Source organism: Oncorhynchus mykiss, chromosome 23 (assembly GCF_013265735.2).
Source record: "Oncorhynchus mykiss isolate Arlee chromosome 23, USDA_OmykA_1.1, whole genome shotgun sequence".
NCBI classification, from domain to species: Eukaryota; Metazoa; Chordata; class Actinopteri; order Salmoniformes; family Salmonidae; genus Oncorhynchus; species Oncorhynchus mykiss.
In genome coordinates, this window is record NC_048587.1 from 47,210,693 (window position 1) to 47,234,735 (window position 24,043).

General features: G+C 42.5%; 2 protein-coding genes across 4 annotated transcripts in view; one reads left to right on the forward strand and one right to left on the reverse strand.

Moving 5' to 3' along the window:
* On the forward strand, nt 1-21,457 carry LOC110502878 (SH3 domain-binding protein 1). 2 transcript variants are annotated; one of them, XM_021581225.2, is made up of 18 exons: nt 1-262; nt 11,633-11,675; nt 13,663-13,767; nt 13,860-13,936; nt 14,028-14,139; nt 14,577-14,653; nt 14,928-15,015; nt 15,129-15,197; nt 15,309-15,399; nt 17,420-17,556; nt 17,690-17,798; nt 17,915-17,996; nt 18,113-18,193; nt 18,551-18,664; nt 18,867-18,964; nt 19,196-19,358; nt 19,479-19,834; nt 20,291-21,457. In XM_021581225.2, exons 1-18 carry the CDS (start codon nt 216-218, stop codon nt 20,545-20,547), a joined length of 2,106 nt encoding a protein of 701 aa, XP_021436900.2. In that variant the 5' UTR covers nt 1-215; the 3' UTR covers nt 20,548-21,457. The 2 variants fall into 2 exon arrangements, with proteins under 2 accessions (XP_021436900.2, XP_036816505.1); XM_036960610.1 differs by lacking the exons at nt 1-262; nt 11,633-11,675 and adding an exon at nt 13,298-13,306.
* The window catches only part of LOC110502880 (cdc42 effector protein 1), a 22,289-nt gene continuing 19,700 nt past the window's right edge, over nt 21,455-24,043 (reverse strand). For both annotated transcript variants that reach the window (XM_036960612.1, XM_036960611.1), the window contains exon 3: nt 21,455-23,228. In XM_036960612.1, the coding sequence (XP_036816507.1) occupies nt 22,486-23,228 (743 nt within the window). In that variant the 3' untranslated portion in view covers nt 21,455-22,485. The remainder of the gene's footprint in view (nt 23,229-24,043) is intronic.

Sequence of the window (24,043 nt, forward strand, 5' to 3'; positions counted from 1 at the left end):
AGAGGCGGTTGAACAGTCACATTTCCGAAACAAGAACGAATACTGCTGGATGACAGAGCCGCACACTCACAACACACACAGAAGAAAAGCACTTGCATTGGTGCTTGCTAATTGAAATAGTACAGTCACTGACATGGTGATACCTGACTGAAGTCCTGGCTGGAGTTCAAGACAGAAGGATAGTTTGTAAGAGGAGGGTTGACTCCTGTGCGACAATGCTGAAATCATTAAACCTCTTAAAGCAGTTAGGATCTGTGGGGAAGTAAGTACTTTCATGTGCCATTTTGGACTTTTTTGGGGGGGGGGTATTTCTGTTGATACTAGTAGTTTAGTAGGATACTCCACTAGTTATTACAGAAAATAGAGCTAACAATATAAAATGGGGAATTAAATCATGAGTTAATGTACTTCTGTAACCAATGCTACATGTATCAGGTTTTGTGACAATCTAAACTCCAGTCTGGTTCTAAGTTTTAGTCTTATTTTCACTGTGAGCACCTGTGTGTTGAAGGGAAAACCTTTAGACAAACTTTTGGTGAGTGAGGAGTTTGTTAAGAAGAGTCAGCTGAGTTCTGCTTAGGACAGGGCATCTTTGGTGTCTGAAGAAAATCTGAGTTTGTTATTGTCTGGTCATCCTTAGTATGAAAGTAAGAAGAACAATGTTAGGAATCAGACAGACAGGTGAGAATAGTGGATAACTGTAATGTTTAGTCTGGATGAGTGAGAGATCAGTCATAACAATGAACAGTTGTTTTAGATAGTGTAATGGGCGAGATGACAAGTGCAGTGTGTTTAAATCATGTTTTACTTTGTATGTGGCCTGTGACATAATGGGTTAAAGTGTAAACTTGAAAGCACACCCCCGCCCACAAGATATCCCATGTATCTCAAAAGTCAACTGTGCCCCTGTCTGACCTTTGACCTAGTAATGTGACATTTACAAAAGCCAAATCTACATGTATGTAGTAGATTATACTGCAGATTAGCTGAAATATGTAATTGGACACCCACGTTGGGTTGTTGATACCCACGCTATCTTGGCTGAGAGCTGAGGGTGTCTGCAGCAGGTTGCCACAGACCAGCGGTGTGTTTGCTGGCCTCTTTTCCACTGACATGTTTTCAGAATATTGACAAGCCCTGCTAACTAACAGGGAGGTTGCACCAGTAGAGAGCCACTTCAGAGGAGCAGCTACCTACACTCATCTCACTGACTGACTGACTGTAACCGTAACTATCAAGACACACACACACACAAGCAGACAACTTTGAACTTTTGTTTAGTTGAAGAAAATAAAAAACTGTTGGAAAATGCTTGAATGTAGAAATACTCCTCCAGATATTCTAGAAAAAATGTAGTGTCCATCTGGTGTTGTAACAGGAAAGTTGAAATGAGAGTGAGTGACACAAAAGAGGGAACTTGCTCTTGATGTCATAGGTACTTTCACAAAGATGGTTGGAATAACTCCTGTTATAGATTTCAATCAAAAGACACAAATTCACATGTGTCGGTGCTAATCATGTGACCTAGCTGTGACCTGGGTTGGGGTTCAACGCTACACTGCAGCTGTTTCACTGCTATCAATCACACTGCTCTCTATGAGCCCAATTCAGACTTAGGAAATGCACACCTTTCCTATGCACTTCTCAGTATTTGGTATTCAGATGTACCTTCTGCAAGCGCATAACGGGCTTTGCAGGCGTGGGTCCCCTGCGTGGGCTGAATAGTTATAAAATTGCTAAAAACACTCCCACTTGCTGGCCAACAGATCTTCTCATGGAGTTTTCATTCAATAGAGTTTTCCGTACATTTATCTTAAGCCATCCCTTTAAATAAGGTGTACCTTTACTTATACTTATACTTATAATAGACTCACTAGAATACATGGAGAGAACGGGTTCAGAATTTTGGGATCAATGACAGGAAGCCAACTAAATATATTCTTCTTCTCAACTGTTCAGTCATTGTGAACCATGTGCCAGGCTCCGGGTTTAAACTGCTATGTGTAGTCTGAGTTCCATAATGATTCAAATAGGCTACATGTCCCAAATTATCGCACAACATTAGCCTAATATTATCATGTCACGAACTTCAAAATAAGCGTTAGGGAGTTAGGGATTTCTAAATATGATCCCCAATTAGAGGCGGCGATTACCAGCTGCCTCTAATTGGGAACCATACAAAACCACCAACATAGAAATACACATTCTAGAACACCCCCCTAGTCACACCCTGACCTAAACCACTATAGAGAATCAAAGGGCTCTCTATGGTTAGGGTGTGACAATCCACTAATGCTAGTGACCCCAGGAACAATTTACAAGGCCGTGACAGAAGACAGAAAAGTAAACGGAATGGAATGGAATTATGCAAAATGTGGGTTACAAATGGAAGGAAACTAACACTAAAGTGACAGTTATAAATGTATGTGGGAATTACTGATGGTGGCTAATATTTAACATGATACAAATTCTAAACTAAAACTGAGAAAAGCCTGACATACAGTACCAGCTAAAAGTTTGGACACACCTACTCATTCAAGGGTTTTTCTTTATTTTTTACAATTTTTTAAAATTGTAAAATAATAGTGAAGACATCAAAACTATGAAGTAACACATATGGAATCATGTAGTAACCAAAAGAGTGTTAAACAAATAAATATGCTTTATACTGTATTTTAGATTCTTCAACGCAGCTACACTTTGCCTTGATGACAGCTTTGCACACACTTTTGAAAGTTTCTTCAAGTGCAGTTACAAAAATCATCAAGCTCTATGATGTTTTTGGCGCTCATGAGGACCTCAGGAAAGGAAGACCCAGAGTTACATCTGCTGCAGAGGACAAGTTCATTAGAGTTATCAGCCTCAGAAATTGCAGCCCAAATAAATGTAACAGACACATCTCAACATTAACTGTTCAGAGGACACTGTGTGATTCAGGCCTTCATGGTCGAATTGCTGCAAAGAAACCACGACTAAAGGACACCAATAAGAAGAAGACTTGCTTGGGACAAGAAACACGAGTAATGGACATTAGACCGGTGGAAATCTGTCCTTTGGTCTGATGAGTCCAAGTTTTAGATTTTTGGTTCCAATAGTCATGTCTTTGTGAGACGCAGAGTAGGTGAACGGATGATCTCTGCATATGTGGTTCCCGCAGTGAAGCGGGGAGGAGGTGTGATGACGTGGTGGGAGCTTTGCTAGTGACACTGTCAGTGATTTAGAATTCAAGGCACACTTAACCAGCATGGCTACCACAGCATTCTGCAGCGATACGCCATCCCATCTGGTTTGAGCTTAGTGGGACTATCATTTGTTTTTCAACTGGACAATGACCCAAAACACACCTCCAGGCTGTGTAAGGGCTATTTGACCATGAAGGAGAGTGATGGAATGCTGCATCAGATGACCTGACCTCTACAATCACCCAACTTCAACCCAATTGAGATGGTTTGGGATGAATTGGACCGCAGAGTGAAGGAAAAGCAGCCAAAAAGTACTTAGCATATGTGGGAACTAATTCAAGACTGTTGGAAAAGCATTCCAAAGCTGTCATCAAGGCAAGGGTGGCTACTTTGAAGAATCTAAAATGTAAAATATATATTTTGGTTACTACATGATTCCATATGTGTTATTTCATAGTTATACATTTTGGTTACTACATGATTCCATGTGTTATTTCATAGTTTTGATGTCTTCACTATTATTGTACAATGTAGAAAATAGTACAAATAAAGAAAACCCTTGAATGAGTAGGTGTGTCCAAACTTGTTACTGGTACTGTATAATTAAAGCATTATAATGCGCACAAATCAACTCTCTTTCTCCTTTCTCTCTCTCTCGGTCTCTCTCTCTGTCTCTCTCTCTCAATTCAGTTGCAATTTAAGGGGATTTTTTGGCATGGGAAACATATGTTTACATTGCCAAAGCAAGTGAAATAGATAATAAACAAAAGTGAAATGAACAATAAAAAATGTACAGTAAACATTACACTCACAAAAGTTCCAAAATAAAAATACATTTCAAATGTCATATCGGGGCGGCAGGGTAGCCTAGTGGTTAGAGCGTTGGACTAGTAACCGGAAGGTTGCAAGTTCAAATCCCCGAGCTGACAAGGTACAAATCTGTCGTTCTGCCCCTGAACAGGCAGTTAACCCACTGTTCCCAGGCTGTCATTGAAAATAAGAATTTGTTCTTAACTGACTTGCCTGGTTAAATAAAGGTAAAAAAAAAAAAATATATATATATTATGTATATATACAGTGTTATAATGATGTGCAAATAGTTAAAGTACGAAAGGGAAAATAAGTCAACATAAATATAGGTTGTATTTACAATGGTGTTTTTTTTTTCTTAGAGACTCTGCATGCTTTTACATTGTACACTGAGAATATTTTTGCGGAATTCTGCATGCAGTCTCAATTTTGTGTTTGTCCCATTTTGTGAATTCTTTGTTGATGAGCGGACCCCAGACCTCACAACCATAAAGGGAAATGGGTTCTGTAACTGATTAAATTATTTTTTTGCCAGATCCTAATTGATATGTTGAATTTTATGTTCCTTTTGATGGCATAGAAGGCCCTTCTTGCCTTGTCTCTCAGCTTGTTCACAGCTTTGTGGAAGTTACCTGTGGTGCTGATGTTTAGGCCGAGGTATGTGGAGTTTTTAGTTTACTCAAGGGCAGTGGTTCCCAAACTTTTTATAGTTCCGTTCCTCTTCAAACATTCAACCTCCAACTGCGTACCCTCTCTAGCACCAGGGTCAGCGCACTCTCAAATGTTGTTTTTTGCCATCATTGTAAGCCTGCCACACACACGCTATACAGGACATTTATTAAACATAAGAATGAGGGTGAGTTTTTGTCACAACCCGAATCGTGGGAAGTGACAAAGAGCTCTTATAGGACCAGGGCACAAATAATAATTTTGCTCTTTATGTAGCCATCTTACATATAACATCTTATTTGTTCATAAAAATGGTGAATAACTCACCACAGGTTAATGAGGGGTGTGCTTAAAAGGATGCACATACAGTGCCTTGCGAAAGTATTCGCCCCCCTTGAACTTTGCGACCTTTTGCCACATTTCAGGCTTCAAACATAAAGATATAAAACTGTATTTTTTTGTGAAGAATCAACAACAAGTGGGAAAAAAAAATTGGGCGTGCCAAATTATTCAGCCCCTTTACTTTCAGTGCAGCAAACTCTCTCCAGAAGTTCAGTGAGGATCTCTGAATGATCCAATGTTGACCTAAATGACTAATGATGATAAATACAATCCACCTGTGTGTAATCAAGTCTCCGTATAAATGCACCTGCACTGTGATAGTCTCAGAGGTCCGTTAAAAGCGCAGAGAGCATCATGAAGAACAAGGAACACACCAGGCAGGTCCGAGATACTGTTGTGAAGAAGTTTAAAGCCGGATTTGGATACAAAAAGATTTCCCAAGCTTTAAACATCCCAAGGAGCACTGTGCAAGTGATAATATTGAAATGGAAGGAGTATCAGACCACTGCAAATCTACCAAGACCTGGCCGTCCCTCTAAACTTTCAGCTCATACAAGGAGAAGACTGATCAGAGATGCAGCCAAGAGGCCCATGATCACTCTGGATGAACTGCAGAGATCTACAGCTGAGGTGGGAGACTCTGTCCATAGGACAACAATCAGTCGTATATTGCACAAATCTGGCCTTTATGGAAGAGTGGCAAGAAGAAAGCCATTTCTTAAAGATATCCATAAAAAGTGTTGTTTAAAGTTTGCCACAAGCCACCTGGGAGACACACCAAACATGTGGAAGAAGGTGCTCTGGTCAGATGAAACCAAAATTGAACTTTTTGGCAACAATGCAAAACGTTATGTTTGGCGTAAAAGCAACACAGCTCATCACCCTGAACACACCATCCCCACTGTCAAACATGGTGTTGGCAGCATCATGGTTTGGGCCTGCTTTTCTTCAGCAGGGACAGGGAAGATGGTTAAAATTGATGGGAAGATGGATGGAGCCAAATACAGGACCATTCTGGAAGAAAACCTGATGTAGTCTGCAAAAGACCTGAGACTGGGACGGAGATTTGTCTTCCAACAAGACAATGATCCAAAACATAAAGCAAAATCTACAATGGAATGGTTCAAAAATAAACATATCCAGGTGTTAGAATGGCCAAGTCAGTCCAGACCTGAATCCAATCGAGAATCTGTGGAAAGAACTGAAAACTGCTGTTCACAAATGCTCTCCATCCAACCTCACTGAGCTCGAGCTGTTTTGCAAGGAGGAATGGGAAATGTGCAAAACTGATAGAGACATACCCCAAGCGACTTACAGCTGTAATCGCAGCAAAAGGTGGCGCTACAAAGTATTAACTTAAGGGGGCTGAATAATTTTGCATTTGATTTGTTAAAAAAGTTTGAAATATCCAATAAATGTCGTTCCACTTCATGATTGTGTCCCACTTGTTGTTGATTCTTCACAAAAAAATACAGTTTTCTATCTTTATGTTTGAAGCCTGAAATGTGGCCAAAGGTCGCAAAGTTCAAGGGGGCCGAATACTTTCGCAAGGCACTGTAACTCTGCAATGTTGGGTTGTATTGGAGAGACTCAGTCTTAAATAATTTTCCACACAGTCTGTGCCTGTATTTAGTTTTCCTGCTAGTGAGGGCCGAGAATCCACTCTCACATAGGTACGTGGTTGCAAAGGGCATCAGTGTCATAACAGCACCATTTGCCAAGGCAAGAAACTCTGGCAGTGGCTTCTGATTAAATTTAATTTTCACAGAACCGCTTGTTGCAATTTCAATGAGGATCTCTTGTTCAGATATCGGTAAGTGGACTGTAGGCAGGGCATGAAAGGGATAACAAATCAGTTGTTTGTATTGTACGTTTTAGGAAAGTCCCTGTGTAATTGCACACCCAACTCACTCAGGTGCTTCGCTATATCACATTTGACATTGTCCTTAAGCTTGAGTTCATTTGCACACAAAAAATCATACAATGATGGAAAGACCTGTGTGTTGTCCTTGTTAATGCAGACAGAGAAGAGCTCTAACTTTTTAATCATAGCCTCAATTTTGTTCCGCACGTTGAATATAGTTGCGGAGTCTCGCGGTAATCCTAGATTCAGATCATTCAGGTGAGAAAAAACATCACCCAGATAGGCCAGGTGTGTGAGAAACTCGTCATCATGCAAGCGGTCAGACAAGTTATGAAAACTTTAAGCTCGTCTCTCAATTTAAAAAAAAACTATCAATACTTTGCCCCTTGATAACCAACGCACTTCTGAATGTTGTGAAAGCGTTACATGGTCGCTGCCCATATCATTGCATAATGCAGAAAATACACGAGAGTTCAAGGGCCTTGCTTTAACAAAGTTACCCATTTTCACTGTAATGTCCAAAACGTCTTTCAAGCTGTCATTCATTCCCTTGGCAGAAAGAGCCTCTCGGTGGATGCTGCAGTGTACCCAAATGGCGTCGGGAGCAACTGCTTGCATGAGCGTTACCACTCCACTATGTCTCCCTGTTATGGCTTTTGCGCCATCAGTGCAGATACCAACACATCTTGACCACCAAAGTCCATTTGATGTCACAAAGGTGTCCAGTACTTTAAAAATAACCTCCCATGTTGTCCTGGTTTTCAGTGGTTTGCAGAAGAGGATGTCTTCCTTAACTGACCACCCATAAACGTAATGGACATATACCAGGAGCTGTGCCAGGCCTGCCACGTCTGTTGACTCATCCAGCTGTAAGGCATATAATTCACTGGCATGTTTGCGAAGCAGTAATTGTTTCAAAACATCTCCTGTCATGTCACTGAAGCGTCGTAAAACAGTGTTGTTTGATGAAGGCATTGTCTGTATATATTTGTTTGTCCTTCTCCCTCAGCATTGTCCCAGCCATATCCGCGGCAGCAGGAAGAATTAAGTCCTCCACAATAGTATGGGGCTTGCCTGTCCTAGCCACTCGGTAGCTCACCATATAAGAAAGTTATAGCCCCTTCTTATTAATGGTGTCTGTTGCTTTTATATATGTCTTACTACTCGAAAGTCGTCTTTATTCTCGCTCAAAAAACTCCCGTGGCTTATTTTTCAAATTGTCATGTTTCATTTATAAAGGTCTGCGCAAGAGGGAAGGTTTCCTGCGACAGAGTAACGTTTAATGTGATTGGATGTTAATTATTTGACTAGGCTACCTGTATTTGACATTGTGTTGTTATTTTGCTGAACACTAGATGGTGTCATTTTATTTTTGGCAGTGAAACGAGGCTACTCAGGTGAGAAAAAAACCTCACCCAAATGTATAGTCCCTGTAGTACTGTTTAAAAATGTGAAGAATTTAAAAAAAAATATATATATAAAAATTCAAATCACATTTTTATTTGGCGTACCCCCGACGGCATTGGTACGTGTACCCCAGTTTGGGATCCCCTGCTCTAGGGCAATGGGGTCTAGATGGAATTTGTATTTGTGGTCCTGGCGACTGGACCTTTTTCGGAACACCATTATTTTTGTCTTACTGAGATTTACTGTCAGGGCCCAGGTCTGGCAGAATCTGTGCAGAAGGTTTAGGTGATGCTGTAGACCTTCCTTGGTTTATTTTATTTATTTATTTCACCTTTATTTAACCAGGTAGGCAAGTTGAGAACAAGTTCTCATTTACAATTGCGACCTGGCCAAGATAAAGCAAAGCAGTTCGACATATACAACGACACAGAGTTACACATGGAGTAAAACAAACATACAGTCAATAACACAGTATAAACAAGTCTATATACGATGTGAGCAAATTAGGTGAGATAAGGGAGGTAAAGGCAAAAAAAGGCCATGGTGGCAATGTAAATACAATATAGCAAGTTAAACACTGGAATGGTAGATTTGAAATGGAAGAATGTGCAAAGTAGAAATAAAAATAATGGGGAGCCAAATAAATAAATAAAATACAGTAGGGAAAGAGGTAGTTGTTTGGGCTAAATTATAGGTGGGCTATGTACAGGTGCAGTAATCTGTGAGCTGCTCTGACAGTTGGTGCTTAAAGCTAGTGAGGGAGATAAGTGTTTCCTGTTTCAGAGATTTTTGTAGTTTGTTCCAGTCATTGGCAGCAGAGAACTGGAAGGAGAGGCGGCCAAAGAAATAATTGGTTTTGGGGGTGACCAGAGAGATATACCTGCTGGAGCGAGTGCTACAGGGGGGTGATGCTATGGTGACCAGCGAGCTGAGATAAGGGGGGACTTTACCTAGCAGGGTCTTGTAGATGACATGTAGCCAGTGGGTTTGGCGATGAGTATGAAGCGAGGGCCAGCCAACGAGAGCGTACAGGTCGCAATGGTGGGTAGTATATGGGGCTTTGGTGACAAAATGGATTGCACTGTGATAGACTGCATCCAATTGGTTGAGTAGGGTATTTGAGGCTATTTTGTAAATGACATCGCCGAAGTCGAGGATTGGTAGGATGGTCAGTTTTACAAGGGTATGTTTGGCAGCATGAGTGAAGGATGCTTTGTTGCGAAATAGGAAGCCAATTCTAGATTTAACTTTGGATTGGAGATATTTGATATGGGTCTGGAAGGAGAGTTTACAGTCTAACCAGACACCTAAGTATTTGTAGTTGTCCACGTATTCTAAGTCAGAGCCGTCCAGAGTAGTGATGTTGGACAGGCGGGCAGGTGCAGGTAGCGATCGGTTGAAGAGCATGCATTTAGTTTTACTTGTATTTAAGAGCAATTGGAGGCCACGGAAGGAGAGTTGTATGGCATTGAAGCTTGCCTGGAGGGTTGTTAACACAGTGTCCAAAGAAGGGCCAGAAGTATACAGAATGGTGTCGTCTGCATAGAGGTGGATTGATTGATGTATACAGAGAAGAGAGTCGGTCCAAGAATTGAACCCTGTGCCCCCCCCCCCATAGAGACTGCCAGAGGTCCGGACAGCAGACCCTCCGATTTGACACACTGAACTCTATCAGAGAAGTAGTTGGTGAACCAGGCGAGGCAATCATTTGAGAAACCAAGGCTGTCGAGTCTGCCAATGAGGATGTGGTGATTGACAGAGACGAAAGCCTTGGCCAGATCAATGAATACGGCTTGGTGACAGAAGCACCAGATCATCAGCAAACAGTAGACATTTGAGATCAGATTCTAGTAGGGTGAGGCCGGGTGCTGCAGACTGTTCTAGTGCCCTCGCCAATTCGTTGATATATAGGTTTAAGAGGGTGGGGCTTAAGCTGCATCCCTGTCTCTCCCCCCCGGCCTTGTGGAAAGAAATGTGTGTTTTTTGCCAATTTTAACCGCACACTTGTTGTTTGTGGATTTTATAATGTCTTGCGTTTTTTCCCCAACACCACTTTCCATCAATTTGTATAGCAGACTCTCATGCCAAATGGAGCCAAAGGCTTTTTTAAAAATCAACAAAGCATGAGAAGGCTTTGGCTTTGTTTTGTTTTTTTGTTTGTCAATTAGGGTGTGTAGGGTGAATACGTGGTCTGTCGTACAGTAATTTGTTAAAAAGCCAATTTGACATTTGCTCAGTACATTGTTTTCACTGAGGAAATGTACGAGTCTGCTGTTAATGATAATGCAGAGTATTTTCCCAAGGTTGCTGTTAACGCATATCCCACAGTAGTTATTGGGGTAAAATTTGTCTCCTTTTTTGTGGATTGGGGTGATCAGTCCTTGGTTCCAAATATTGGGGAAGATGACAGAGCTAAGGATGATGTTAAAGAGTTTACATTTGTTGTCTGTATATTTTATCCTTTCATTGAGTATCCCATCAACACCACAGGCCTTTTTTGGGGTTGGTCTAACACTTTTTGGGTTAGTCTTTAATAGTTGATTCTAATATTTGTATCTCTTCTCTCTCTCCTTCTCTCTCTCCTCTCTCTCTCTCTCCTCTCTCCTTCTCTCTCTCCCCTTCTCTCTCTCTCCTTCTCTCTCCTTCTCTCTCCTCTCTCTCTCTCTCTCTCTCTCTCTCTGTCTTTCTCTCTCAATTCAATTCAAGGGCTTCATTGGCATGGGAAACATATGTTAACATTGCCAAAGCAAGTGAAGTAGAATAAGTTAAATAAACAATACAAATTAATCTCTCTCTCTCTCTTTGCCTGTCTCTCTCACTCACTCTCTGTCTCTCCATCTTCACCTGTAAGTAACCTAAAACAGTGGGTTAGGGCAGTGGTTCTCAACCATGGGTACTAGGACCCCTGGGGGTACTTGACCTATCCACAGGGGGTACTTGAGAAGACTCATGAGACCATAGGCCTACTGGTAAAATGCACATGAGGGGGTACTTCAGGGGCACTCCAGGCAAAATTCAGTTGCTGGTACAGTAGGGTGAGGGTGAGGGCCCTGGCTTGAGCTGTAGCCCTCATCAGCCAACTTCCCCTCCACTCCCCCCCCCCCCTCTCTATCTGGCCTGCTTCCTATCTAAACCACAGCAGCCCACAGCAGTAGCCTCCACTCTAACTTTAGGATGTTGATCTCATCTGACTGACAGTGGAAGAGCTACATGTGTACTAATCTCCCATAGAGCTGCACTTTGCTGGACCCCAAGAAGAGTGGCTGCTGAACTAATGGGGATCCATAATAAATGCACATACTGCAACACACTGCAAAACAAAAATGGCCTGAAAGCCTTTTTTAATTCTTATCAACAGATCACAGGATGCCACTGACCTTCTCACAGAGGATCTGGTTATGGTGAGTTAAATCTGATTATAAAGGGGGATAGAGGATCTTGTTTTGGTGAGTTGGGGCTGATTATAAAGGGGATAGAGGTTCTGGTTATGGTGAGTTGGGGCTGATTATAAAGGGGGATAGAGGATCTTGTTATGGTGAGTTGGGGCTGATTATATAAGGAGATAGAGGTTCTGGTTATGGTGAGTTGGGGCTGATTATAAAGGGGGATAGAGGATCTTGTTTTGGTGAGTTGGGGCTGATTATAAAGGGGATAGAGGATCTTGTTATGGTGAGTTGGGGCTGATTATAAAGGGGGATAGAGGATCTTGTTATGGTGAGTTGGGGCTGATTATATAAGGAGATAGAGGTTCTGGTTATGGTGAGTTGGGGCTGATTATAAAGGGGATAGAGGATCTTGTTATGGTGAGTTGGGGCTGATTATAAAGGGGATAGAGGATCTTGTTATGGTGAGTTGGGGCTGATTATAAAGGGGATAGAGGATCTTGTTATGGTGAGTTGGGGCTGATTATAAAGGGGATAGAGGATCTTGTTATGGTGAGTTGAGGCTGATTATAAAGGGGGATAGAGGATCTCGTTATGGTGAGTTGAGGCTGATTATAAAGGGGATAGAGGATCTTGTTATGGTGAGTTGAGGCTGATTATAAAGGGGATAGAGGATCTTGTTATGGTGAGTTGGGGCTGATTATAAAGGGGGATAGAGGATCTCGTTATGGTGAGTTGAGGCTGATTATAAAGGGGGATAGAGGATCTTGTTATGGTGAGTTGGGGCTGATTATAAAGGGGGATAGAGGTTCTGGTTATGGTGAGTTGGGGCTGATTATAAAGGGGATAGAGGTTCTGGTTATGGTGAGTTGGGGCTGATTATAAAGGAGGATAGAGGTTCTGGTTATGGTGAGTTGGGGCTGATTATAAAGGGGGATAGAGGTTCTGGTTATGGTGAGTTGGGGCTGATTATAAAGGGGGATAGAGGTTCTGGTTATGGTGAGTTGGGGCTGATTATAAAGGGGGATAGAGGATCTGGTTATGGTGAGTTGGGGCTGATTATGCTGACTGTGCTGCTGCTCCAGTTTCAACTATTCTGTCTTATTATTATTCGACCATGCTGGTCATTTATGAACATTTGAACATCTTGACCATGTTTTGTTATAATCTCCACCCGGCACAGCCAGAAGAGGACTGGCCACCCCACATAGCCTGGTTCCTCTCTAGGTTTCTTCCTAGGTTTTGGCCTTTCTAGGGAGTTTTTCCTAGCCACCGTGCTTCTTCACCTGCATTGCTTGCTGTTTGGGGTTTTAGGCTGGGTTTCTGTACAGCACTTTGAGATATCAGCTGATGTACGAAGGGCTATATAAAATACATTTGATTGAAATTTGATTGATTATAAAGGGAGATAGAGGTTCTTGTTATGGTGAGTTGGGGCTGATTATAAAGGGGATAGAGGTTCTGGTTATGGTGAGTTGGGGCTGATTATAAAGGGAGATAGAGGTTCTGGTTATGGTGAGTTGAGGCTGATTATAAAGGGAGATAGAGGTTCTGGTTTTGGTGAGTTGGGGCTGATTATAAAGGGGATAGAGGTTCTGGTTATGGTGAGTTGGGGCTGATTATAAAGGGGGATAGAGGTTCTGGTTATGGTGAGTTGGGGCTGATTATAAAGGGGGATAGAGGTTCTGGTTATGGTGAGTTGGGGCTGATTATAAAGGGGATAGAGGTTCTGGTTATGGTGAGTTGGGGCTGATTATAAAGGGAGATAGAGGTTCTGGTTATGGTGAGTTGGGGCTGATTATAAAGGGGGATAGAGGTTCTGGTTATGGTGAGTTGGGGCTGATTATAAAGGGAGATAGAGGTTCTGGTTATGGTGAGTTGGGGCTGATTATAAAGGGGGATAGCAGTCGCTCAGTTCACTACGTGAAGGGTGAATACATTTGGGACCTAGCTCACACTGTGAACATAAAGCACACTCTCTATCTGTCATTTTCATTGGTCTTAGGTGGAGCAGCGGGTGGAGCCAGCCAAGAAGGCAGCGCAGGTTATTCACAAGAAGCTGCTTGGCTGTCTGCAGAGTCAACTAGGGCTGGACACAGAGAGACGAATGGTAACATCTCCTCTTTTTCACCTTTCATCCCTTCCCTTTGACTTGACTTACATCTGTTATGATTATCAATACAAAACTATGTCTCTCTCCAGAAAAAACTCCCTCTCATGTTGCTCTCTGTTAGCATGGCTGAGAGCTTTAAAGACTTTGATGCAGACTCTTCTATCAGGTACTTTATGTAGCCAAACCATTTATTCATCATCCAAATGATCAGTCAAACATTAGTCAATTAATCAATCAGCCTATTTCCTCTCTGATAGGAAAGTGTTGGAGATGTGTTGCTTCATGGAGAACCATCTGGCCAAAACACTGGCTGAATTTGAGCTGAAGCTGGAGAAGGAGGTTTTGGAGCCTCTCAATAAGCTCAGTGAGGTAAGGGCTGCAGGAGCAAGAGGCTTTCAGACACTTTTGGATGAAAATGAAAGTTTGTGATTATGTAGTATCACATCAAATCAAATCAAATGTTATTTGTCACGTGCGCCGAATACAACAGGTGTTACCTTACCTTCACCTTATCGTGAAATGCTTACTTACAAGCTCTTAACCAACAATGTCGTTTTTAAGAAAAATACTTACTAAATAAAGTTAAAAAATAAAAGAGCAACAATAAAATAACAATAACCAGGCTATATACAGAGGGTACCGGTACTGAGTTGAGGTAATTTGTACATGTAGGTAGGGGTAAAGTGACTATGTACAGTATAGATAATGAACAGCGAGTAGCAGCAGCGCAAAAAAATGCAAATAGTCTGGGTAGCCTTTTGATTAGTTGTTCAGTATATAAATACTAACTCTGTTTCCATCTGTAGGAAGACCTTCCAGAGATTCTCAAAAACAAGAAGCAGTTTGCAAAACTCACAATGGACTGGCACAATGCACTCAACAAGTGGGTCACACATTCTGTGTGATTGTATTTAGCACTTTAAGATGTTTTATTGTCACATACACCAGATAGGTGACAGACCCTATATGTTCCAGACCAGTGGAGGTAGTGGTTGACACAGTTCCATTTATTCCATTCCAACCATTACATTGAGCCTATCCTCCCACCAGTGTATAGTTCCTTTATACATCTATAATAACTACCTTTGATCAGTATCTCCATTGTGTCCTCTCGTTTGCTTTCTGGCTTCTGATCATGAATGACTTTGCCCCTTCAGGTCCCAGGCCAGTACAGGCCCTCAGGCAAAGCAGGACGGGCTGAAAGAAGAGGTGGAGGAGGCCTGGAGGAAACTGGAGAGTATCAAGGTGTTGGATGGTCACTCCTATTACGTGTTACTGTTTAAGACCCTTTGTTGTTTCCTGCGGTAGTTTTAGCCTCTTACATACATACTGTTGATATGGCTATTCATTCTCTACAGGATCAGTACTCTGCAGATCTCTATCACTTTGCCACTAAAGAAGAGGCCTATGCCAACTACTTCATTCGTGTGAGTGTGGCCCGCTAATTGTCCTCTCTTTCAAGTTGTGTTTTACTTTTGTTAATTATCATGTGCTATTAGGAATTCAATTTGATAAGTGCCTGGTTTGTGCCCTCTCAGCTGCTGGAACTACAAGCAGAACATCATAAGAATTCCCATGACTTCCTGGAACGAAACATCACTGAGCTAAAAGAAAGCCACAATCAAACAGGTGAATAGTGTATGTGTGTGTATTAATGTATGTATGTATGTATGTATGTATGTATGTATGTATGTATGTATGTATGTATGTATGTATGTATGGGTGTGGGTGTGGGTGTGGGTGTGTGTGTGTATGTGTGTGTATGTATGTATGTACAGTACCAGTGAAAAGTTTGGAGACAACCACTCATTCCAGGGTTTTCCACTAAATACAGTGCCTTGCGAAAGTATTCGGCCCCCTTGAACTTTGCGACCTTTTGCCACATTTCAGGCTTCAAACATAAAGATATAAAACTGTATTTTTTTGTGAAGAATCAACAACAAGTGGGACACAATCATGAAATGGAACGACATTTATTGGATATTTCAAACTTTTTTAACAAATCAAAAACTGAAAAATTGGGCGTGCAAAATTATTCAGCCACTTTACTTTCAGTGCAGCAAACTCTCTCCAGAAGTTCAGTGAGGATCTCTGAATGATCCAATGTTGACCTAAATGACTAATGATGATAAATACAATCCACCTGTGTGTAATCAAGTCTCCGTATAAATGCACCTGCACTGTGATAGTCTCAGAGGTCCGTTAAAAGCGCAGAGAGCATCATGAAGAACAAGGAACACACCAGGCAGGTCCGAGATACTGTTGTGAAGAAGTTTGGATACAAAAAGATTTCCCAAGCTTTAAACATCCCAAGGAGCACTGTGCAAGCGATAATATTGAAATGGAAGGAGTATCAGACCACTGCAAATCTACCAAGACCTGGCCGTCCCTCTAAACTTTCAGCTCATACAAGGAGAAGACTGATCAGAGATGCAGCCAAGAGGCCCATGATCACTCTGGATGAACTGCAGAGATCTACAGCTGAGGTGGGAGACTCTGTCCATAGGACAACAATCAGTCGTATATTGCACAAATCTGGCCTTTATGGAAGAGTGGCAAGAAGAAAGCCATTTCTTAAAGATATCCATAAAAAGTGGCGTTTAAAGTTTGCCACAAGCCACCTGGGAGACACACCAAACATGTGGAAGAAGGTGCTCTGGTCAGATGAAACCAAAATTGAACTTTTTGGCAACAATGCAAAACGTTATGTTTGGCGTAAAAGCAACACAGCTGAACACACCATCCCCACTGTCAAACATGGTGGTGGCAGCATCATGGTTTGGGCCTGCTTTTCTTCAGCAGGGACAGGGAAGATGGTTAAAATTGATGGGAAGATGGATGGAGCCAAATACAGGACCATTCTGGAAGAAAACCTGATGGAGTCTGCAAAAAACCTGAGACTGGGACGGAGATTTGTCTTCCAACAAGACAATGATCCAAAACATAAAGCAAAATCTACAATGGAATGGTTCAAAAATAAACATATCCAGGTGTTAGAATGGCCAAGTCAAAGTCCAGACCTGAATCCAATCGAGAATCTGTGGAAAGAACTGAAAACTGCTGTTCACAAATGCTCTCCATCCAACCTCACTGAGCTCGAGCTGTTTTGCAAGGAGGAATGGGAAAAAATGTCACTCTCGATGTGCAAAACTGATAGAGACATACCCCAAGCGACTTAAAGCTGTAATCGCAGCAAAAGGTGGCGCTACAAAATATTAACTTAAGGGGGCTGAATAATTTTGCACACCCAATTTTTCAGTTTTTGATTTGTTAAAAAAGTTTGAAATATCCAATAAATGTCGTTCCACTTCATGATTGTGTCCCACTTGTTGTTGATTCTTCACAAAAAATACAGTTTTCTATCTTTATGTTTGAAGCCTGAAATGTGGCAAAAGGTTGCAAAGTTCAAGGGGGCCGAATACTTTCGCAAGGCACTGTATGTGTATGTGTGTGTGAGTATGTGTGTGTGAGTATGTGTGTGTCAGTTTGTGAGAGTATGTGTGTGTGTGTGTGTGTACAGTATGTTTGTTTGCAGTTACAATACCCAGGCTTACTTACTGTACATAGGTAGCTCACCCTATCCAATGTGTTGCTCCCACCTGCCTACAGTAGTATTTGTCCAGTGTGTCACCAGTATGTGTTACCACAGACTCCCAGAAGAACAACTCTAGGGGGAAGGTATACGGGGAGCCCCTGCTGACTCACCTGTATGACAGCGGCAGGGAGATCGCTGTTCCCATCCAGGAGTGTGTTCACATGCTGCTGCACACCGGCATGAGGGAGGAGGTGAGGACTGAAATTATTCATCTACTACATGGCATTCATGTGAATGGGATTTAATTAATTAACTAGCCAGTCTACGATAATGCCCTCCTGGATAAAATTGGTCTCTATCTCTCTCCCTCCATCTCTCTCTCAGGGTCTGTTTCGTCTGGCGGCAGCAGCCTCGGCAGTGAAGAGACTGAAGAGCAGTCTGGATGGAGGAGTCATGAACCACAGCGAGTTCACTGACCCTCACGCAGTCGCAGGTCAGAGAGAATGTCCCTGTTGACACTACTCCTTATTCAAGGTTTTCACGTTGTGTTTACTTGACAGTACAACAACACGTAGGCATTAAGCAGCATCTTCTATTTTTTCGATGTAGGGGCTTTGAAAAGCTACCTGAGAGAGCTGCCTGAACCTCTCATGACCTTTGAACTCTACAATGATTGGTTTCAAGCAGCAGGGTAAGGTCCTTGATTGGTCTACATCTTAGAAGCATACAATTTATAGTGTCTTTATATAATTTCTCTCTAATTTCTCCTCATAAAACGTCTCTCTGCCTGTCCCCGTCATTATTTAGGGAGAAAGAATTGACAGACAAACTTGAGCAGTTTAAAATTGTGCTGAAGAAGTTACCATCAGAAAACTACAACAACCTCCGGTACATAGCTCTCTCAGATCTTGACCAGTGGAGGCTGCTGAGGGGAGGATTGCTCATAATAATGTATGGAACGGAGCGAATGGAATTGCAACAAACCATGTGTTTGATGTATCTGATACCATTCTACTCAATTCGGCTCCAGCGATTACCATGAGCCCGTCCTCCCCAATTAAGGTGTCACCAACCTCTTGTGATCTTGAAAGATTCCTGTGTGAAGTTATAAACACTCAAGAATGATGCAGGGTGTGTGATGATTGTGAATCTCTTCCTATCTGCCTCTCTCTCTCTGTCTCTCTCTCTCTGTCTCCATCTCGCTCTCTCTGTTTCTCTCTCTCTCTCCCCCCTCCCCTTTATTAGGTACCTGGTACAGTTCCTGTCATGTCTGTCAGAGCAGCAGGCGGTTAACAGGATGAGTCCCAGTAACATTGCCATAGTACTGGGTCCCAATCTGTTGTGGCCTCACATGGAGGGGTGGGTACTACTGACATGGTGACAGAGAGAGTAAACTGAACCACACTGCCTAACTATCTGTCTGTCATAATAGCCCTATGTCTAAGTGTTGTTCCTGATGTCACTTTCTGTTGTTACTAATCTGATTAGATCTGTGTTATTTAGTAGTTGACTCCAATTCTGTACCGGCGTCTATTTTTCTCTATTTTCCTCTTTCTCTCAGGGAGGCAGCGTTGTTGGACATGGCGTCTGCCTCCTCTGTCCAGGTCGTGGCGGTGGTTGAGCCTCTCATAAAATACTCCAGCAGCCTGTTTCCAGAAGGTACAGTACCACCTTCAATGTTCTGTTTACTTGTGTTCCGGGGAGGAGTACTGGGAGTCCTTTAAGTGATGAGTTGGTTTGCATGATATTTGTAGAAGTTCGCCACTATGATACCAGAGCGAGCTGCCTGAATGCCTTATGACCATTCATGTTTATCTTACTGTGTTGAGCTAAGCTAGGTAGGCCTATGGATCTTTTATGCAACATGACCTATGTTGTGTTCCTTTCCAGAGGTGGACTTTGAGATTCCCGATCTTCCTGGGGTCTCAGATTTGAGCTTGTTAGAACCTGAACCCTCAGAGTCTGGGAAAGAGAACCTTGCCAGAACTACCTCCTCCTCTTCCGTATGCTCTTCCTCTACCCCTTCTCATCCTTCTCTCTGTAAAACAATCAGGTACCACACACACAGACGGAACAGGAATGAAACATTGTCAGTAGGCATTTGAACAGAGTTTACTTGTTCACTTTTTAATTATAACAGTGTGTTATCTAACACCAACCGTCTCCTCCTCAGCTCAGGATCACAGAACAGTGGAGGTCTATTCATCTTCAAGTCAGGCTCCATTGTTCATAGAACCACCACCTGGGGGAACTCTGCCTCAGACCCACCTAGCTCAACCCCACTTACCCGTACCTCAGTCCAGACCCAGAGCACGTTCCCCATCTCAAGCCCAACAATGGTTCACAACACATCCCCACTAACCAGCCCCAAACTGTCTCCTTGCCCAACCCTGGTTCCTTCCCCACCACCAGTGTCTGTCTGCAGTCCGACCCAGAAGCAGAGCCCTGAATCAGAATCACTAGAACCCATCTTAGAGGCCCCACCGGACTCCCCCAAAGCTATACTGACGATCACCTCATCATACAAACGTAGGTGACCCTCCATGGCCATTCCATGACATGCTAATGGTGCATAGTAAAACACAGAACTCATGTGGTAGCTAGCTAACGCTATTTATTGACAGCGCTGAAGTCATCCATAGAGCTCATGTGGTCGTAAGCTAACGCTATTTATTGACAGTGCTGAAGTCATCCATAGAGCTCATGTGTTGTGTCACAGTCCAGCTCAGCATAAGTAGCAAAGTACTGCTCCACTTTAGTACACAGGAAGCCACGTTCAATTGCAGCAGTGGCCAAAATTACCAACGGCTTCTAATGACGAAACTGTTGTCATAAATAACTGTTGCACTACCACAACCAACAGGTTGAGTTTCAAGTCGATGTAAAGACAAATACTCTAATATAATAATGCACATATATAGTCACAATAAGACTCATCCTCAATCAATCCTCAACACCCAACTACCTCTTTCTCTCTTTTCACAGCGAGGAGTTCCTTCTTTCAACATAAGCGGTCCATCCCTGGTAAAGAGCAGGTGGTCGCTACATACTCCAGACCCAGGACCCCAGCACCTCCAGCCCCAGCAGAGGCACCCAAAACCCAGCCACACCCTGCACCCAAGCCCCTAGCTCCGGTCCTGAAGAAGGCCTCAAACAAAAAGGGTGCAATTAGGCCCCCTCAAATCCCACCACCCAAGCCCCCAGTACTGATGAGCAAACAGGTGACCTCTATAGCGCAGTGATGAGGTAGCGATATAGAGTGTCATCTAAGCGTGTGTAAAGAAGTTTTCTTATGCTTTAGGTACAAATGTAGACTGTAACCTGACATTTGGTGTCACCTTGTTTGGGTTGCGTATCAAGGCCAGAGATGTATTGGGCTTCTGCAGACAGTTCCAAGTGCTTTGTAGCTTGAGCGGTACCATACAGTTTCTTCAGAAATCATTCACACCCCTTGACTTTTTTCATGTTGTTGAGTTACAGCTTGAATTTAAAATAGATTCCATTTAGATGTTTGTGTCACTGGCACAATACCCCATAATATCAAAGTGAAATTCTGTTTTTCAAAATTTGTACAAATGAACTACAAATGAAATGCTGAAATGTCTCGAGTAAATAAGTATTCAACCTCTTTGTTATGGCAAGCCTAAATAAGTTCAGGAGTAGAAATGTGCTTAACAAGTCACATAATAAGTTGAATGGACTCAGACTGTGTGCAATAACAGTGTTTAACATGATTTTTGAATGACTCATTTATCTGTAAGGTCCCTCAGTCGAGCTGTGCATTTCAAACCCAGATTCAACCACAAAGGGAGGTTTTCCTTTGCCTCACAAAGAAGGACACCTATTGGTAGATACAGTTGGTTAAAAAAAAGCAGACATGCCAAAGATGCTTCTACAAAGTATTGACTCAGGGGTGGAAATTCGATATTTCTGTATTTAATTCTCAATACATTTTCAAACATTTCTAAAATCATATTTTCACTTTGTCCTTATGGTGTATTGTGTGTAGATGGGTGAGATTGTCGTGTCTCGAATACAAGGGATGTGAGTACTCTTTGAAGCCTCTGTATATGCAAAATGTGTTGTGATTTATTTAGAGCTGTTTTGTAGTACAGTATGTTTTCAGACATGTAAATAAAGTATTCATGCTAATTAAAAACATTTTATTGCATTTATTATTATCATTATAGAAATCTCATTGGTGTCAACAGCAGCACAGTTATATGGATAGAAGACACTGCTTTAAAAAGAGGATTCAACCATTAGTTGACAGAATAGTAGACAAGCAGGTGACTATCAATTGAAAAAGCAATATGAGTTAGACCCATAATGAATTTGAGAAACATTTCGAAATGGAGTATGATGTTAATATGTGAATTAACAAACTTACTGTCCAAACATTATACTTATACTACAACATTGTACAAAATTACCTTATTCTATTTAACTTCTGAGTAAATTTCTCAGGGTTTGTGCTTCATACGGTATCTATAGACCAATAAAAAGTGTAAGCACCAGCCAAAATATGATTGTTTTCCTGTAGTTAACGTCATGTTCTAAGACTTGAGATCTCTCTCTTGGTGTAGTGTTTGAATGGCTAGAAATGGCTACTGCTTCATCTTTGTGTCCTGCCTGTTGCCTTGAATAGTTCTATGAAGTCACACATTGAGCATTTTGCTCAGGAAGTCCAAACTGACTATATATAACCAGCTGTTAACAGACTTACACACTGTTGAGCAACATCTTTAGTGTTTCCATGGTAACTCCTCTGTGTCCAACGACCACTTTCTCTGGTACACTCTGACACTTTCTATCCCATCTCTTTGTTCGCCACTGGTTCCAGTGACCTCTTTTAAAAGCTATTATTAGCCTGTTCAAGCTCCTTCAATACAGTATGTTCGCTTGGGGAACTGTCAGACTCCATAATCTTTCAACAAATAATAGCAAAGTCTTCAAGTGAGTCTTCTGACGACTTATAAAATTCAATTTCTCCAATGAATATTAGAATATGATGAAGAAGGGTTCAAGGGTGACTCAGGTCAATAAGCTAGCCTCATTGATGGAAAAAAAATGTTTTTCTTAAGACAAAAGTATTTACAAGGAATTAAGCAATAATCCCAAATCTGTAGTAGGTACTTCTGGTTAAAATAATTGTTGTCCATTTAGTCTGTCGGTTCTGTTCAGACTTTGATTTCCTCCTCCTCATCAGGGGTAATGCAGATGTAAGGTGTTTTCTTCATGGTCTGGCCCATGGTCACCTCTCCCTCCAGATCCATCCTCTGCTGCCCCTTCAGGGTCCCTCCAACTCTGTAGAGCACCCCCAGCACATCAGTGGCACCCTGGAACATCTCACTCTCCATAGCAGGCCTCTGTCTAGACGGGGAGCCCATCACTAAATCAGGCACCGCCCCTTTAAGATGCTGCCCACCTCCATTCATCTCCATTCTCCTAGCCTCCTCTTCCTCCTCTTCCCACTCCATCCCATATGGACTCTTCCTGCTGCTACAGTCTTCTCGAAGCAGAGAATCCACCAATGAGGCAGTGGTGGCATTCATCTCCGAGTCCATCTCCGAGCCTTCATTGGTCACAAACCCAAATGCAGAGCAGCTTGGCTCATCTGCCACCCAGGCATGGCTGGGCTCTAGGTGGCCGTTAGGGCTGTCAATCAAACCGAACACCTCGCTCATGAGGGAGGGCCCCAGGTCAAAGGTGAAGGAGGCCATTGAGGTCAGGGACTCATACTGGGTCATGTGACCGGGGTCAGAAGTCAGGGTGGGGTATGCGGAGGACTTCAGGAGGGCGGAGACATCGGTGAGCGAGCAGCCGTGGGCATTGGGGGTACAGGAAATAGATCCTCCCTGTTGCGACTGACGCTCTGCTGAACGGGAGAGGCGGGGCAGAGTGGCGAAACCTGACTCCAAACCTGAGGGGGAGGAGAGACAAGGAGTTTAGTCCTAACATTTTGGTTTGTGAAAGATTATTGACAAGAAACTTAAACATCTAAAAATCTATTTTACAGGATGAATAAATCAAATTCCAGTTGGCACCCTAGTTCTACCTTCATGAATAATCTCAAAGAAGCTATGCTAGTCTGTTCTGGGAAGTAAAGTGGACTATGCTAGTCTGTTCTGGGAAGTAAAGTGGACTATGCTAGTCTGTCCTGGGAAGTAAAGTGGACTATGCTAGTCTGTCCTGGGAAGTAAAGTGGACTATGCTAGTCTGTCCTGGGAAGTAAAGTGGACTATGCTAGTCTGTCCGGGGAAGTAAAGTGGACTATGCTCAGTCTGTCCGGGGAAGTAAAGTGGACTATGCTAGTCTGTCCTGGGAAGTAAAGTGGACTATGCTCAGTCTGTCCTGGGAAGTAAAGTGGACTATGCTAGTCTGTCCTGGGAAGTAAAGTGGACTATGCTAGTCTGTCCTGGGAAGTAAAGTGGACTATGCTCAGTCTGTCCGGGGAAGTAAAGTGGACTATGCTAGTCTGTCCTGGGAAGTAAAGTGGACTATGCTCAGTCTGTCCTGGGAAGTAAAGTGGACTATGCTAGTCTGTCCTGGGAAGTAAAGTGGACTATGCTAGTCTGTCCTGGGAAGTAAAGTGGACTATGCTCAGTCTGTCCTGGGAAGTAAAGTGGACTATGCTCAGTCTGTCCTGGGAAGTAAAGTGGACTATGCTAGTCTGTCCTGGGAAGTAAAGTGGACTATGCTCAGTCTGTCCTGGGAAGTAAAGTGGACTATGCTAGT